At 42.1% G+C, this 18540-nt stretch overlaps 1 protein-coding gene across 1 annotated transcript in view; it reads left to right on the top strand.

Moving 5' to 3' along the window:
• Nucleotides 1-18540, top strand: part of ADCY6 (adenylate cyclase 6) — a 1739117-nt gene that overhangs the window by 1586350 nt on the left and 134227 nt on the right. The window contains exons 19-20 of the mRNA XM_044083802.1: nt 3649-3775; nt 4058-4321. Of these exons, the coding sequence (XP_043939737.1) occupies nt 3649-3775; nt 4058-4321 (391 nt within the window). The remainder of the gene's footprint in view (nt 1-3648; nt 3776-4057; nt 4322-18540) is intronic.

Below are 18540 nucleotides of genomic sequence, written 5' to 3'. Positions count from 1 at the left end.
GATTTTCTTGCTGGTGTCAAGTTCAAAGAATACGGCCATTCTATAGGTCTGTAATTCAGATTCTATAAATGCTTTCCTACTCTGCTTAATGATGATGTAGCCTACTCTTCTGTTAAGGTTTATTTGTCCAGTATTTGTACCTGCATTGCTTTTGTTTCCTACTGTGGACTCATGCTTTGCAGTGAAACAGTTTATGAAAGGAATCCACAATTTAAGACCACCAAGGCTTCCCATAGCTTAGGTTTGAGACCTCAGATTTATAACTGAAAAGTTGGCATTGCCTTACTTTGAACCATTCTGTACTGCAGACCTTGTGCATCTTTCCTGGAGGACTGTTCTTGGTAGCAGTCCCTGTAGCCAGAGAGGATACAGTAGCTGAATAGTAAGATGGAACACATGCATATGTATTGCACAGGGAAGGCAATGAATGTCTAGGATTGGGCCTTTAGTCGCAAGAGTCTGCTAAATGAGCAGACTATTCTGTTTTTAATTCCGTAAAGAAAAGATTGACTCTAATATGTGAAAAGAAGCTAAACAGGAATGTTTTCTTGCTAGTAGCAACACAGAGGGGACAAAAGACATTGCTTAGATTCAAAAAACAAGTTTTTCCCTGTGACAGTGATCTGAAGCCTGAGAAGATAGATTTTGTCTACTTTCCCTCTGCTTGTTGTCTTCGCTCCAACATTTCTCCTGCTCCAAAAAGGTACTACTCAGAACAGTTATTTATAGTGACCCAGATAACCCCAGTTCACACTCCTTCTGTGGTTCATTTGTTGGCCACCATTGCAGTGTCCCAGTCAGAAAACATTAGTGTTACAGCTGTAAAGGGGCAGTGTTGCATCCCATCCTCTAGTTACTCAACTCTTGTGCATGGGATGTTTGCCCCGAATCATATTAGTGCTCCTTTATCAGCAAAACATATTCAAATATTGAAGGAAATCATCAGTCCTTCCAACTAGAAGTCATGCCTTGCCAAGTGAAAGGACAATGTTCAGAAGCAGTCTGATCTTCCACAGTCTTGCTGAGTATGCAGAGTTCTAAGAAGTAAAACAGAAAATCCCAACAACCGGTCAGGTCATGACATTTTTAATGGAGAATAACTGGGACTCTGAAGAAGCCACATTGCTAGCGAAAGTGCTCAGCGACCGGATTGGATTTTTATTCTCCATTAAAGTTGTCGTGACCTGACCGGTTGTTGGGATTTTCTGTTTTACTTCTTGGTTCTTTGCCCATTGGGTTGTACATTTTGGTTATGCAAAGTTCTACACTACTTCTCTCGGATGACTTCTGAACCGTTGTGAAAGTTCAGCTCTCTACATTTTCTGCCACTGTTTCCACAGATTTTTGAAAGATGATATAGTATACTTGACCTCAAGATTCATTATCTGGCTCTCTCTTCTGCCTGACAGTTAAAATATAGGGTAAACTTGTCTGCCTCACCTTGAACTAGCTGGTTCAGTGGACTCTCAGCTGGCAGAACTTTTGTGCTGTAAACTTTAGTCTGTAAGGTCTAAGAAGCCTTGCAGTTTTTTTCACAGCAGGATACTCATGAGAACAAACCTGTTCTTTATGCCTAAAATGGCTTTTGCTGTTAGTCTTTCCAACTTTGTTTTTGCAAAGCAGGAGTACAGAGGAGAGTGCATTGCATTCACTTTGGTTGCACACAGGCAGCAGCTATTGTATGCCATTTAAAAAAGAAAAAAGCGTAGTCATGTTTGCTTCTAAAGATGTTACTATTGTGTTTTCTGTGTTTATTTGAAGAGTTTGGAATGAAAATTCATGTGCACTGAATTAAAGAGCATGTGGTATCTTTCCAGGCATCTTTACATAATGCTGTTTTTCGGTAGCAGCTATACTGTAGATGTTGCTATAGGCCATTCTGTAAAATAAGTCTGCATTGTTTTGTAATGTTTTATAGTATCTAGATTGTATATTTGCTCTGTATACCTCCCATGGCATCATTCTCAGGGTGAGGCTATCAGCCAGGATTTTTTGCTTACAGTAGTAAAGCTTTTGGGGTAAAGGGAAGCTGAGTTTGTAATGTTGCAGTCTCAGTACTACCGCATCCCGTTTAGTCAGTATCAAATTGTGGCATGGTTCCACCACCCCTGTCCTTTTCTCTGTCTGTGCTGGATGTATCCCCTCTTTTATTACACCTGATCTGTTTTCCATCCCTCTTGCAGTCTTTGTACCAGCTGTGGGGTGTTATTTGGCTTTCATCCTCTACCCTTCTCATTTAGCTAAAATTCCCTTCCTTTCTCATCCCCATTTCTCCATATGGTGTTGGTTCACAATTATTCCTAGCCTCTGCCACTACTGGCTAATCTTTTCCTTCTGCTTTGGCTTCTTTCTCCTTTTCATCCCTTGTGTGACAGCAACTTCCATCTTCTCCCTTCACCTTTCTCTGCACTGCCCTGCTTACCTGTACTTTTTTGCTAACCTCTGCCCATGTCCTGTTGTCCTCTGCCATTCTTCTCTCTTTCTATTCCCATACCATCCTGTCTTTTGGCCTCCTGTTGTTTACTCTTCTCCATTTCCTCCCTGCCCTTTCTCATCTGCCTAATATTCCCAGTAGTACCTCTTCCTCCCTCATTCTTCCTTGATGCTTCAGCATGTTTCTACAACTCCACCAAATCCTGTTCCAGTCCAAAGCTTTGTGAGCCCATCCCATGCCCCGCAATATGAGCACCTCCCCCATTACATATCACTACCACAGCCTTTCTTATGCAGCCTATACTGCATCTCTCTCTCCTTTTTTATTTTCCTTTTTTACCTCATGTCATGCCCTTTTATGTGAAATATGGAGTTATGGATATTGACATACACACACAATACTGCACTTGGTGTATCAGGCCAGTAGGAGCATGGTTTGCCCCTCTATGTTCTAGAAATAATACATGATTGACATATACACAGCCCACCTGACGTCCTTTGAAGAAGTTAAATTTGATTATTCTTTTTTTTTGTTTATATTGTGTCATCTTGTAGTGGATTAGAGGAAGCGCAGTCTGGGTAATGGGGAAAGGGAAGTGTAGGCTTAAGAAACTTGTCTGTTTGCTGAGTTCTTGCTCTGTTAGGTGTTTGTCATGGCAACCTTCCTAAAGCTGCAGCTGCTTGATATTATTTTTTTAGCAAAATAACCACAGATCTGAATGGTTTCATAGTACAAGACTCAGAATGGGAAGAGATAAAGTCCATGAATACATTGGTACCTCACCTTACACAGGGTGCTGGTTACAACATGAATGAGCTGTAAAGCATATCACACTTTGTTGCTTGGCAATTTTTTAGTGTTCTGTGAATCAGTATTAGTAGACTGCAGAAAAATCCCAGAGAAACTGGATTTCCTTTAATAAACCTACACACACACACACACACACACACACACACACACACACACACACACACACACACACCCTGCACTAAATTTTTTAGGCACACATTAATTCCACAGAGAGAATGACAGAAGATATGGGAAGGTGGGTGGTTTGCACAATGAGTTGTTCTACAGTAATCACTGTTTAATGTATGTTAATGATTGTGTAATGCATGTTAATTGCTGTGTAAGTTACATTATTCTGTGAGTAATGCGCATAATCTGCATTAATCAATGCTTAATTTGCATTTCTTTACATTTCTTTGCTCCAGCCCAGAGGGTAAGGTGGCTCTGAAGTACATGACCCCAGTTATCCTCTTGTTGTTTGCATTAGCACTTTACCTTCATGCCCACCAAGTGGAGTCCACAGCACGCCTTGATTTTCTTTGGAAATTGCAGGTAGGATTATGCATGTAGACTGATGGATGAGCAAAAAGTGCATTAAGATTTTCACCAAGGGACTGTGGGATAAAATAAATAATGCTGGGGTTTAGAAAAAGCAAGCTTTGTTTTTCTCTGCATTTGAGATTGCATTGTGTTTTCTTTATGCCAGATATAAAGGAATTTTATTTGGAGATATAATAAAGGCATTCAGTGAAATTAAAATGAAGAGCAACATGTGTACTTCTTACTTGTACAGTGCCAGATACCAAATGTCATTGTACTTTTTCTCCTTTCAAGGCAACAGAAGAGAAAGAAGATATGGAGGAGCTTCAGGCTTATAACAGACGTCTGCTTCACAACATCCTTCCCAAAGATGTTGCTGCACACTTTCTTGCACGAGAGCGCAGAAATGATGAACTATACTACCAGTCGTGTGAGTGTGTGGCCGTCATGTTTGCATCAATCAGTAACTTTTCCGAGTTTTACGTAGAGCTTGAGGCCAACAATGAAGGAGTGGAGTGCTTGCGGCTCCTCAATGAGATCATCGCTGACTTTGATGAGGTACAGCCATGTTACTGACCATGAGAAGCTTGAGGGTGGAGTTAGGGTTGTGATCTGGATGTTACAAGTGGTTTTATAACATAGACGACATTATTTTAGAAACATCTGATGTGCCTACATCATCATTATATTTTCAGAGGGACCTAGTAATTCTGGTTTCTCTGCACCTTCCATTTTTACTCTGACTCATGTAACAGCATTTTTTGCACTGATGTTATTTTAAAGTAGTATTCAGATGGGCCCAGCTGGCTGGGGAACCTGTCTAGGACCTATTTGATGACCAAGTTGGGAACATCTACACTGAAATGTATCCTAGTGCTTGTCTTTGTTTGTTGGTGTTTAAATTAATTAAGCATCTTTGTTTGGCCTGCATTTGTATTGGTAAGCGTATACAGTGGAACAGAGAAGAGATGGATTTTTTTTTTGTAATAGGGAGGATGTAATCTTGGATACTCTACATTTTTAACGGGCATGTGGAGTAGAACTGAAGAGTAAGAAGAGAAATGAAGAAAGAGTCATGGCCATCAGTTAGGATGGGGACAGGTCAAGACTTGAGGAAATACCAATTCACAAGGAGGTGTGATGGGCTCATGGAATTTACCATCTGAAGCAGTGGAAAGACAAAAGAGGGATTGGCTAAGGTTACAGAAGGGGAAGCTAATCATGGGCTAATTCTGTCAACTGGACTGATTTGATAGCCATTGTGACTTCTTTCAACATAATATGCAAATAAAAGGGTTGCTGTTTCAATTTTTGTTAATACTGATTACAGTTTTACCCCACTAGTGTGCTGTCAGTTGAAAATAGTTTATTTTCTTATTTTTTAATGGTCTGTCAAATAGCTTTGTAGTTTTGATTCTGACATTCAGTACAACGTTTGTCATGGTATCTTAGTTAATTTATTAATAGTTGTTAGGTAACTAGCAGAAGTTGTAGCTGCCAGTCACACACACATTTTATTTGAAAGACATCAGTTTCAGCAGTCAACATGGGCCAGATAAAGGATCTGTTCAGACTCTACCAGGAACCTTATTCCAGCGATAGGGCACGTGTAGGATACTCAGTATAGTTGGGGAAAAAAGTTTGTATCTCTGCTACCCTGTCCATGATAGCCTTCAGCTGCTAGACGTCAATGCTTGCTTTCCAGCAATCCTGGCTGGAAAAGATGAAGGGTAAGGCAGAGGGGATCTCAGATAATGATTTTTAAAGTACGAGATGCTTGACTTGTGTGACTTCTCTATTTGGTGGCCGGGCACCTCAGGAACTGTGATTCTGTTATTTGGAGACATGTCTGGGTGAAAATTCAGCCCCTTGCAGGTGATATAAAGACTGTGCTCTTTGTGGAACCCTTGAGCAAGATCTCCTCTTTGCACCCCCCTCACCCACATACACACATCCCCACTGAAGGTGATTTGTTCAAGAGCCTGCAGGAAAAAGGCAAACCATACAATCAGTTAAATATATTTCTTAAGCACAAGTACCAAATTTCAGCAGCCAAACGTGGACTTGTATCTTAAATGAGACAAAAATAAGTCTAGAGAAAGAAAAAAGGCAAATTTTAAGGAAGGAATGGCAAGCACAACCAAAGGACAAGCGGGGGGGGGGGGGGCAGGGTGGTGACTCCCAGAGGGAGCAGCCATGACCCATAGACAGCTGCCCCCAACCTCAACAAATTCATGCCATTCCTTTCCCAATTAAAAAGAGTCAGTCTGAGGGCACTTAATATTCTTTGTTCAAAACTGGAAAAAAATCCACAGAACCAGTTAGTCCTAAAAAACATCCATCAGAGTTACAAATTACAGTTTCAGTACCTATTTGACAAGAAGAGGATTCCTCCTCCGAAAGGTAGAAAGAGTATTGTTAAGGCACAAGCTTTTATTCTGTTCCTGGTACCAAGAGAGAAGGAATCTGGACGCCAGTCCTGGACTCGTCTCATCTAAACATGTTTCTTCTTTTCCCACAGTTGAGTGCTCACCCCTCCAAAGCCTCCTACCTTTGCTTCAACTAAAGATTACTTACCTGCATGTCTCCATTGCCAAGGATCACATAAAACTGCCCAGGTTTGTAGTGGAGGAGACATTTCAAGCTCACTTCCTTGCCCTTTGGCGTATGTACTGCATCCAGAGTCTTTACCAATTGCATAGCTCCAGTAATAGCTTTTTCTAGGACAAAGGTCATTCGCATCTATCATTTCCTGGAAGCCTGTCTCATTTGGGCAAATTCTTTGGAGGGAATAGCCAGGGCATTAGATTTTACTCAGAATTGTTTCAAGGATCTGGGCCTCTCAGCCAATCTAAAGAAATCCTGCCTTCTTTCTATGCATAGCCTGGTCTTCCTAGGGACTTATCTGGGTACAAGTCTCCAAAGAAACTTTCTTTCAGAGGACAAGGTTCCTTCTTTGACCCCTTTATTTCATAACATACTTCAGCATGAAGCAATTTCAGTAGGGGAATTTCAGGGTGCTGGACTTTATGCATTCTGATATTAGTAGTTGGCCGGCCTGCCTGCCTGCACGTGGCAGACCTCTAGTGGTACTTAAGAAACTGGTGTTGCTAGCATTCTGAGCTTTAACAGATGAAAATCCACCTTCTCCCATGCATCAAGAATGAGAGTTCATGGTGGATAGAGTAATTACACTTCAACCAGGGGTCGCCATTCAGAAGCACTGTTGTGGTGAAAGCTTATGTTTATCAAATAAACTTCTTGTTCATGGTGTCCTTGAGCTGTGAGTTGTTTGTTACATTGTTTTCTTATGTTCGAGTACAGCCTTTACCCGTTTTGAGCCACCTGTCTTTGTTGGATATTGTCAACTCCTCCCACTGGTCATTGGGGCAACTTGTCACTCCAGAAACATGTGAATGTGTTGCTTTTCTCCCTAGAACATGTTTCTGAATCTAAGCATTGATTTGGGTGACTTTCTCCTCCCACCCATCTGAGTGAGTGGCCACTCACCAACCAAGCTTTAAACAATTCCCGTGGGCCCTTCTGCACCCACTGCAGGCTCTTAGATTTTCCATTCCCCTGCTGGACTTTAGATATCAAAATTCAGTGCCTGCATCTGCACTGAAAATTGGCTTTGCCCAGTTAGATATTCCTGATAGAAAATGTAAATAGTTATCCTGTTGAGCATGTTTTGAAAGACTGCTGCACAGGTGTGAACGGTGTGCCTCAACAGCTGGGTTTGACAAAAGTGGTAAGACCTGTGCCAGCCTTCCATGTTCTGGTGGAATCCCAACATACCTTTCCATTATATATTTGCTTGCATCTTGCTCAGTCATGTAGTGCATACCTGCTTCCTGTTCAAGATGGATGCATGAGCTTGACTTCATCCTGTAGTTGGAGTCCAGTGAGCAAGAGGTATTCCTGCAGTGCAGCTTGTTTGTGTCATTCTGCACTTATGAGTGGTTGGTGATGGTCTTCACCCAGTGTCTTCTATTGTTGGTATCAGCCAAAACTTTGCCTTGGCTACAGTCACTAAAGATCATCACTGATTTATTTCTGTAGGAGAGATTCTTTGCTGCCTTTATAGTTATGCCTTCCTCTCTTTGGAAAGGAGCTGGTACGCTAGGATCTGACATGCCAGTTCACATTGCAGTGGTAGGTTAAGGCATGTTTTCTGTTCTGCCTTCTGGTACTGTTGACAGTAACTTTGTTCAGACTTTTTTCTAACACATCCCATCCATATGTGGGTCTTGCAGTGGACAGATTAGGGTTAGTGACTGCAGATTCATCCTTCTCCCTTTCTAGTCTCCTTATTTTGCATCTTTTCCACTGTTAACTGGGTTAGTTGGTCTTCTCTCTCTCTGTTTATTGATAGGCTTCCCTTTTACTCCCTGTCTGCCATGCAGCCTTTAATTTTGGACATGTCTGGTAGGGCTGTGGAGAGTCCACTTTAGGTTTGCCATAGAGAAGGGCTGCTTGAGATTACTTAACCTTAACTTGATGGTTCTGTTGTGTCTTGTAGACGTGAAACCATTCTTAAAACCTTGAGCCTGTCCTAATGAGGCAGTATAGTGTCAGTTTACTCCAACATCTTCTGAAAGGAATCAGTCCATATATTAGAGCTAAGTTACTAATCAAGGCATTGTCCTGATGGCTTCACATTCTAAGAAACTAATGTCTAGCAGATGTTCTGACTTTTAGTTCAAGACTTATTTTGGAACTTTATCTTTGAAAGTGTGGCATTGCAAAATTCATCATATTCACTTTCCAAGAAAACACAATGTTGACCTGTTTTTGTCTCCTGCAACAGCAAGACTGGCATGGGCTATTAATGCATTCTCTTTAGAACTGGGAAGAAGGTTCCTGTTAACTTTTTTTCCATTCCTCCTAATCCCGTATCTTTTTTGTGAAGTTTTACATGAAAAAAACAATGCAGGTTCTAATTTCCCCATAGTGACCCAGAAGAACCAGGTTCTAGCCTATTCAACTCGTGGTCTTTTTAGGTAGAATTCCAATCTGAGTACCAGGGATGCCAGCATTGTGACTATACTAATGCTTTGGCTAGGACCACAGGCTTATGAGTTTGTTTGCACAGAATGGTTTGGATGAGGCTGTTCTTAATTAAAGAGTTCAGAAATTGCCTCATGGACAGTCCCTTTCAAGAGAGAAGGTATTTTCAGACAGCTTTCCCATGACCTACTAGATGATGCATTCAAGAGGATGCAGGTCATTGTGGAAGACCTGTGTTATTCCCCTTCAGCCCTTCTGACTTCTCTTTTTTTTCCCATGTCTGAACAATTACAAAAGGAAAAATAAATAAATAAACCTCCTCACCAGCCATGGAAGGGACTAAAGCATTTCATAGTGTTGCCTCTCCAGTGATGGCTCAGCCACCCAATTAGGAGACCACTGCAATCCTAATAATCACATTTTGAGGCTGCCTGTGTGGAATTACTGCCCAATTTATCTTTGCTTGAAAAGCAATCAGAGTGGACCACTGGATTCTTTATGTGATCAAGGTCAGCCATGTCAGAGGTCATTCCCCGAGAAGGCTGCACTAAGAGACCTAGCTACTTCTGCAGAGTTGCGGGACAGGCCCAGATACTAGTCCTTAGACAAAGTCCTAGAGGCTTCCTTTGCTTGGGAACAAGGACAATGGTCCTGATCTCACCTGTCTTTGGTTCCAGAGAGGATAAGTGCTTTTCATGCCATTGTAGACATCAGTGACTTTAGTTACTGCATCTGATGCATCAAATTGGTGGTGGGATTGCTCCAGGTGGATCATCTTCCTGCTTCTACTTGGTGCCGGAGTGGTGTGTTTAGACATTATGGCACCTCCTGGCACACCCATGGCAATGGTCTGCACAGAGATTCCTTTGATTTGCTCTGGATGAATATAATTTTCAATCCAAAGTCCTGACTTCTGGATATCAGAGCAATCAGACTGCCAGTTAAAATGCTGGCCAAGGTGGCAGAAACCTTGCAGAAGGACCTCCATATACTTAATGATTTAGATGGGTAGTTTTTGTTTGTTCATTCAAAGTACAACTTGGTAGTCTCCCTAGAGTGGTGCTTTCTTGCTTGCAGTCCTGGAATTGAACATAAACTAGGATGCGTTCTGTTTAAACCTATCTTGAGGATCACCGTCATTGGCACAGAGTTGACTGCTGTTGAGTGGTGGGTTTTCCTGTTGCTAGGGCCGATGAAGTCATGAGTTTAGCATCTTAGCTGAGGATGCAATGCACATTTCTAGCCTGGACCCTCCTGAGCCTTCTGGGCTTAGTGGCTGCCACAGACTTCACGGTTCCATTTGCACATTGAAGATGCCATTGTTTGAAGTGCCCTGTGATGTATTAGTAGCTGCTTACCTTCCATGCACTCATTGATGTCAGATGTGTGCCAGTAGGCCCTGGAGGGGTGGATAAATCCCCACCAGTCTCCCAAATGGTCATTCCATTCCTGTAGTGGAACCATAAGAGCTGATGACAAATGTTTTAATGGTGGGATGGAGATCTTACTTCTCCTCCTCCACAGTTCAAAGGGGGAGAATTCCCCCAAGGAAAGGAAGCTCCAAATCTACAGCTGGAACTGTGGTCCATCCTGCTGGCCATAAAGGCATTGGATAGAGAACTATATCTGAGATCCCCTCTATTTCATTCAAGGCAGTCAGTTGTGTGGTACCTAAATAGTAAGAGTCATGCATTTTACTCCTCTGCAGAGAGCTTATGCACATTTGACAGTGGAGCACAGAAAGAGTTATTACCCATTTAGGATTTCGTAGTCCAAAGGAAGAGAACAGATTGTCAGATTCACTGAGCCACTCCTCCAGTCATCTGCTGGAGTCATGGATTCAGAAATTTTGGCTTAGATATAGAAGTGGGGTATTCTTGATATCAAGCTCATCCGCTCCCCAAGAAAATGTGGTGCTATGCTGCTTCTGCTTTTTGCAGGATGGCAAGGTAGAGTTTGTGGTGGATAATTTTTTATGCTAGTTTTCTCCCAATAAATACCAAATCCTATTGCCTTTTTTCTATACCCTACTTGCAGTCATCCCTCCTGGCAAAATCTCCTTTCTCCATTCCTGTGTTGGCTTAATTCTTAGAATACCATCTGCTACTTTATGAATATAATATTTTGTATGGTTATTTTCCTTGAGGATCTGCATTCAAAGTCCTACTCTCCCCTTATTTCTCAGATTTCCCCCTGTGTGGTCATCATCATCTTCATCCCTTTCCACTTTGATTTATAGACATGTCTTCTTGGTCTGTCATGTGTATAACAGCATAAGATGCACAAGCCACCAAGTGCAGGAGTTTTGGGGAAATAATGCTGAATAGAGGATAAACCAAATCACAAACCTGCCTAAGTTGGTCCCCTTATAGATCAGATTGATGGTGTAAAATATATATGTAAAGTCAAAAAATAGAGGCCAACACCTTAAGAGTGATAACTCTGTTTAATACAAATAAAAAATCAGACCGGTTTCGGCAGTCTTTGCCTTCATCAGTGATTGTCATCCATCTCAGAAGTTAATTCATTTTATACATCCAGCATTATTGTCAATCAAACATTTAAAGGGACAGTGATTATATACCTGTGTACATTCTAAAGAAGTTTGTCAAAAGTGTAGCAAAAATATATTCAAAAAAATATATATCGACCAAAAATTACAAATGGTCATAGATCTTAATGACCATTTGTAATTTTTGGTTGATATATATTTTTTGAATATATTTTGCTATACTTTTGACATACTTTTTTAGAATGTGTATAGGTATTTAATCACTGTCCCTTTAAATGTTTGATTGACCATGAAGCTGGATGTATAAAATGAAACCACTTCTGAGATGGATGGCAATCACTGATGAAGGCAAAGACTGCCGAAACCGGTCTGATTTTTTACTACTTGCATTAAACCGAGTTATCACTCTTAAGGTGCTGGCCTCTATTTTTTTACTTTACATGTATTTTTTGGCCTGGTACACCTGCCTTACGTGCAAAGTCTGTCTTGGGTCTGGTAAAATATATATATATATATATATATATATATATATATATATATATATATATATATATATATATATATATTATCATTATTATTTTGAAAGTCATTAAACAACTTTCACATGAAATATTATTGAGAATGCCGTATACAAGAGTACTGCTACAAAAAAAAAAACTGAACTAGAAATGTGAATCTCTATTTTCAGGGTTCAAATGCCGAAGCTGCCATGCTAACTAACAACTATGTTAATGCAGTTGCTTAAATATTGTAAAATATTAACTAGTTACTTGTTTATGGTAACACAGAAATCTATTTTGATGTTACTCTGTCCTTTTAAGCTCTCTCAAGTTTGGCATTCAAGATCTTGGGAGCACATAGCAACATACTGAGGGGAATACTGCAGATGTGATAAAATCATGTCTGGAATGTGAAAACAGTTTCACAGAATGCATTTCATGTAACACAGACAAAATAACTACAGATGAAATATTTGATATAAGATTTGAAACAGACAAACTTAAATAATACCCTAGTTCCTTTGGTGGCAAACGTCCAACATGGGAGCTATACCAGCTACACTTTTTTCAAATAGTACTTAAGTCCAGGATTACTGTGTCTTGATACAGGGAAGGAAACTGAACTCTTAGCAGTGATCTGTAAGTTGTGACCATATTTCACCAAATAACACACAAGTGACCTGCACTGCTGCAACTTCTGGCCACAGAACATGATTCTGTTAGTTGCATATGTCATTATTTTTTGCCTTTGATTGACAAGCAGGTCATCGTTATTGTATTTGTTCAAATGACAAAGTTAGCACAGTGATAGTTGATCCTGCTGTCACTTTTTAACCAGTTTGTTGGCTGTCTATTCAAAATGAAAGTATTTTTGCAGAATTAGTATCAGGCATTAAGATGCCAACATTGGAATAACCTTTATCTGTGTTATAACTAAACCATTCCCATTTTTTTCAGTTTACCTGAAATATGCAGCATCTTTTACAATGCAAAAGTTATTTCTTTATTTTTCTTGTTTGAGTTTCTGCCTGTGATGCAGAGAAGCACAAGTGTACAGCTGAAGATTAGAGACCCTCTCCTGCCCAGTTTGGTATGTCTTTAGGACAGTCACTGTAAGCCAGTCCGAGTTAGGTTTTGACTAGAAAGGTTGTAATGTAAGAAATGTTTTACAGCTTATACATATTGACCATTTCCACAGCAGCAGCTGATAATGTGAAAAAAAACTATGCAGTTAGATTCTGTGGTAATTCTAACAGGTTGAATGTATTTTGTTTAAGCTTTGCACAAATTACCTTTCCAAGCTTCCACACATTCTTGGTGTATGCATAGTGTAATGAGACCTTTATCAAGGTGTATAGCAACTCTGTTGGATGTCTTAGCTCCTTGCTCTTCAAGCACATGGTGATGTATTGGAGTTCTAAAATGGAGCCTTGATATGTTGAAATCAGGAAACATTTTTATTGTTTGCCCTTTATCAATGTATTGCTTATTTTCATAGGTAGATACCAGGCTATCTGCCCTAGGGCATTTATAAGCCTAGCCAGAGTGTATTTGGCTTTCGCCTCCCTATTAGATTAGCCTACTGTGCCTCTGTATAGTAGTTCACAGAAGGTAGCCCTTTAAGATTAGTTTACTGTGCCTCTGTCAAGCAGGGACACAGAAGAGACCCCAGGGCTGAATTTGCGATTTCCCATCCACGCGTCCAGATTTCGCTTGAAAAGGGTCAGCGAGGGGCTATGTCTAACATGAATTGGGATTCTATTCCAGAGTGAGGGGAGCCTCTGGGAAATGAATCTGTCCCTCCAGCATGTCCTATTTATTTTTGTGCTGAGGTTTAAGTCCCTGGAGCATGTATCTCTAAGGGATTTGGATTTTTTGAGGTGGAGCATGTCCATTAATTCTGGGTTAGACATGGCTTTGTACGTCAGGCATAGATTGCCTCTGAGTAGGCGGTAAGCAACTGAGTAGAGTTGGAGTTTCTTTAGTCGAGCTGCATAGGACATCTGTTTGTGGCCCATGATCCTCTTGGTGAGGTACTTTTGGGGTCTCTCCAGTTGCTTTAGGTGTCGGGTAAGGTACATCCCCAAAAGGGGCATTGTATTCAGTTATGGGCCTGATGAGTAGAGGGGCACAATGACCTCTCTTGATCTAGATGCGAACCCTTTCGTGATAAGGTGGGCAATATAGAAGGTCTTTCTAACCACTTTGGCAACGTGATTATCAAAGGAGAGAGTACTATCTAGGTGGGTCCCCAAATCCCTAATTACTTCTTCCGTACTGAATGGATTACCACCTATGTGGTAATTTGTGGGCACTTTGTTTTTCCCAAAGGGGATGACTATGCACTTTTTAGCATTTAGCTTGAGGCCGTGGCTCTGGCACCAAGCATCCGTCTCCATGAGACCCTTTTGGAGGACGCTTGTGTCAGCTGGAGAGTCGATTATGACTCCCAGTTAGCAGTCATCTGCGAACTTTGTCAGCCATAGTCCCCCCGTGTTAGCCTGTACCTCCGAGAAGTATATACCGAATAAGAGAGGTCCCAGAACTGAGCCTTGTGGGACGCCACTTGTAACTGGTTTGGATTTGGACGTGGCACCTGCAATTCTGACCATGTGGGTTCTATCCCTGAGCCAGTTTGCAACCCATCTTGTGACATAGGGGTTGATATTTAAGCTAGTAAGCTTATTTATGATGCCTGAGTGGGGTATTGTGTCGAAGGCTTTTGCGAGGTCCAGGTAGGCTCTGTGGACTACCTTGCCCTCATCTATGGCTTTGGTAACTGTTTTAAGAGGCAAGATCTGCCCTTAACAAAGCCGAATTGGGTAGGGTCCAGTGTCTGGAGGTTCCCAATGTCTTTGTTTATGAATTCCATGATAATACGCTCCATAGCTTTACAGATCAGACTAAGTCAGGCTTATATATAGATTAGTTAGATAGATAGACTTAGTTCCCGGGGTCCGTTGTGGCGCCACCTTTGTGGAGTGGGACGACTGTAGCTGTACGCCATTCTTTGGGTACATATCCTGTAGTAAGGCTAAGTTTGAACAGTGACTTAATGTGAGGGTTCAGTTCTTCTTGGAGATCATGTAAGACGCAGCCTGGGACACCGTCCGGTCCCATAGATGCTGTGTTTTTTGCTTTGGAGAGGGCAGCTTTCACCTCTGCATCTGTGATGTCAGGGAGGTTACATTCAGTTGGGATAGGCATTTGCTCCTTTGGGGGGGAAGGGGGGGGGAGAAGTTAGCACTGAACCTGTCTGCCAGGATGTTGGCTATGTCTGTAGGTTCGGTATATTTTGTACCATTATGCATCAATTCAGAGCATATCTGGGAATTTCCACCCATATTCCTGACATAACTAAAGAAGGCCTTGTGATTATCTTTAGTGTCTAGGGCAATTTTTCTTTCGAAGCTGGCCTTTGATGATTTTATGAGGGATCATAGTTTCTTGCTAATACTGATCAGAGCTGCCTTCCCTTTTTGGGATTTTGCTCTATCATGTAGTAGCTTCCTCCTTCTGTTGTATAGCTTATTTATGGCCGGGGTCCACCAGACAGGTCTCCTGTTTTTGGAGGAGTGAGTCTTGGTTTTATTTGGGATAGCACGATCCATGCATTCCTGCAGGTGCTCATAGAATGCAATTGTAAAGGATTCTGCAGATTGGGCAGTATTATCCTCTGGCCCGGGGGCTTTGAAGGAGTCCACCTCAGTCTTGAGAAGTGTGAAGTTAGCTTTTGAGAAATTTTTTACAGTGGTTTCCTTGGCTGGGGGTGGGGACGGGATATGGATGTCCAGGGAAATTAGTTTATGGTCTGATCTTACCAGTGAGGGGTTTACCTTTAGGTTCATAGGTTCATACTAGGCTATCTGCCCGAGGGCATTTACAAGCCTAGCCCATCGTTTTGTGGCTTACGCCACCCCTTTAGTATGGGGAACTATACCCATTATTTTGCTGTGCCTCTGTCGAGCAGTGACACTGAGGTAATCCCTGGGGTATATCTGCGATCTCCCATCCATTGGTCAAGATTTCTCTTGAACAAGGCCAGCGAGGTGCTCTGCCTCACATATACCGGGATTTTGTTCCACAGCATAGGGAGTCTTTGGGTGATGAATCTATCCCTCCAGCACGTCCTATTAATAGCCGTGTCGAGGTTTAAGTCTCCGCCTTGTGGCTCTGATGGATCTAGATTTTTGAGGTGAAGCATATTCATCAAATCTGGGTTTGACATGGCCTTGTATGTTAGGCAAAGGTCACCTCTGAGCAAGTACTAAGCGACTGAATAGAGCTGGAGTTCTTTCAGTCGGGCAGCATAGGACAGATTTTTGAGACCCTTTATCCTTTTGGTGAGGAACTTTTGTGGCCTCTCCAGCTGCTGCAAGTGTCGGGTCAGATACATTCCGAATGGGGCATTGTACTTAATCATTGGTCTGATGAGTGATGAGTAAAGGGAGACTATGACCTCCCTTGATCTAGATGAGAATCCCTTCATGATAAGGTGGGCAATGTAGAAGGTCTTCCTAACTACTTTAGCTACATGGGTGTCAAATGACAGACTACTATCAACCTGGGTCCCCAGGTCCCTGATAACTTCTTCTGTGCTCAGTGGATTGCCACCTATTTGGTAGCTAGGGGTAACCTTGTTTTTCCCGAAGGGTATGACTATGCATTTTTTGGCATTTAACTTTAGGCCATGGCTCTGGCACCAGTTATCCGTTTCTGTGGAACATAGCATCCCCATGTTGGTGTGGAACATAGCGTCCCCATGTTGGTGATGACCAGGTCCAATATGTTGTCCCCTCTTGTGGGAGTGGTGACCAGTTGTTCCATAGCGTTAGAGTTTACAAATTCAAGGAACCGTTGTGGGAGGGTGTTTGGGCTTGAGTAGTTTTCCCAGTCAATGTTTGGGTAGTTGAAGTCAACCAGTATCATGGTGTTTGGAGAGACCTTCATATTCTCCAGTGTTCTCAGGAATGCCAAGTGGGGTTCCTGTAAAAGGGAGGATGATCTGTAGCAGGCTACAAACTGAAAGGCAGTTTTGCCCTCTGTTAGTAGCACATGGATGGTCTCCGATGCTTCGTGCAGTGCCACTAACCTGGAGGTGTAAGTATCTTTGAATATAGATACTCCCCCTCCTTTTGTGCTTCGGTCCGAGTTTTGGGACCGAAAAGCATGGTATGAGTTGTAACCTGGTAGTGCTGGGGTGCTCTCAGGAGCCTTGAACCAGGTTTCTGTTACTGCACAGACATCGATTTTCTCCATACTGAGGAGAGTCTTGAGTGCGTGCATCTTGAGGTTTAGACTTCTGGCATTGAGTAGCATTACCTTTATTTTTTTTATCCTTGGTTTGTCTATGGAGGTGGGTTTGTCCTTTGAGCCTTGCCTTAAAAAGGCACTATGGGGGTGGCAAGAGCCTTGGCCAGTATACGAAAGCCTAAGGGTGACAGGTGCAAGCTGTCCCTAGCGAAGCAACGTGGCTTGTCGAGCATGTCATCCCAGGCTGACAAACACTGGATCCCCTTTGAATGACACCAATACTTTAGCCAATTGTTGAAACTGATCATTTTGTCTTTATACTGTGGCATCATTCTTGGTGAGGGCAAGATGCTACTCAAGATCAGGGTCATACCAGCCTGGGCTACATGATCAGGGAGCTCCTCTATGTCTCTTTTCATGTAGTCCAGGGAGGTACGTCTCAGGTCATTCACACCAGCATGGACAATGACGGAGCCATATTTGTACTTGCTTTGGAGTGACCTGAGTGCTTGAGTTATTTGGCGGATCCTGGCACCCGACAGGCAGCTTACAGTGACCTTCTCCTTGTTCAGTCTGGTGAGCGGGACGTCATTGTGCCAGACAATAGAGTCCCCTATAACAAGTGTATTTGGTGTGTTGTTTAGCCTTAAGGGCTGTGACTGTGAGGCACACTGACTTTGTGAAATATGTGATTCGTGGGTATTTTTGAGGGGTGGCTGTTGCTTGGATGTCTGCTTTGGAGGTCTTTGCTGCTTAGGCAGATTTTTATTTAGAGCCTCTGAGTATGTTTTTGTGTGCTTATGTGTTAGGTTTGCAGATGCAATAGGTCTATGTGAGACTGGATTTGTGGTGCGGGTGGTTACCTTTTCCTCCTGACTGACTGTGCCAGTCTTGGGTTGAGAGAGCTCTTCCTCCAGTTTGGCTGTGTAACTGCATCTCTCACATGTGTTACAGTTTGTTGGAAGGAGGGGAGGGTTGTCTGTGTACATAAGGCAATTGTAACATTCCCTCAAGATTCCCAGATTCACCAGCTGGACTGGAGAGTAACCCTGAAAATGACCCTTTGACATACCAGATTAGTATAGGGAACTGATTTTTTTACTGATCAGATTAGTAAAGGGAACTGATTTTTCACTGATCAGATTAGTAAAGGGAACGGATTTTTCACTGATCAGAAAGGACCAATCGGGAGCCTAGAACTTATGAGAAGTCTAGGAGGGTGTAGTGCTTTAGTTAGTTAGTGTTTCCTTATCAGATTTGAGCAAGTGCAGGGCTTTAGAAAGAGAACAGAGTGCTTACTTTCAGAGTTTGAACAGTTCTAAGGGAAAAAATGAAGAGCACACTTTGTTGAGCCGGAAATAGTTTAAACCTGTTTAGGCGGCGCTGCCCGACGCTGCTCAGTGCGCAGGACCGCGCAAAAAAAGAGAGTTGTAGGGTTTTAAGAGAGAGAGAGAGCAAGGGGTTTGGAATTGACCCAAAATGTCCAATAAAACTACAGTTTC

This window comes from Protopterus annectens, chromosome 9.part0 (genome assembly GCF_019279795.1).
Source record: "Protopterus annectens isolate FY-2018-M chromosome 9.part0, PAN1.0, whole genome shotgun sequence".
Lineage (NCBI taxonomy): Eukaryota > Metazoa > Chordata > Ceratodontiformes > Protopteridae > Protopterus > Protopterus annectens.
This window is presented reverse-complemented; position numbering and strand designations above follow the sequence as displayed.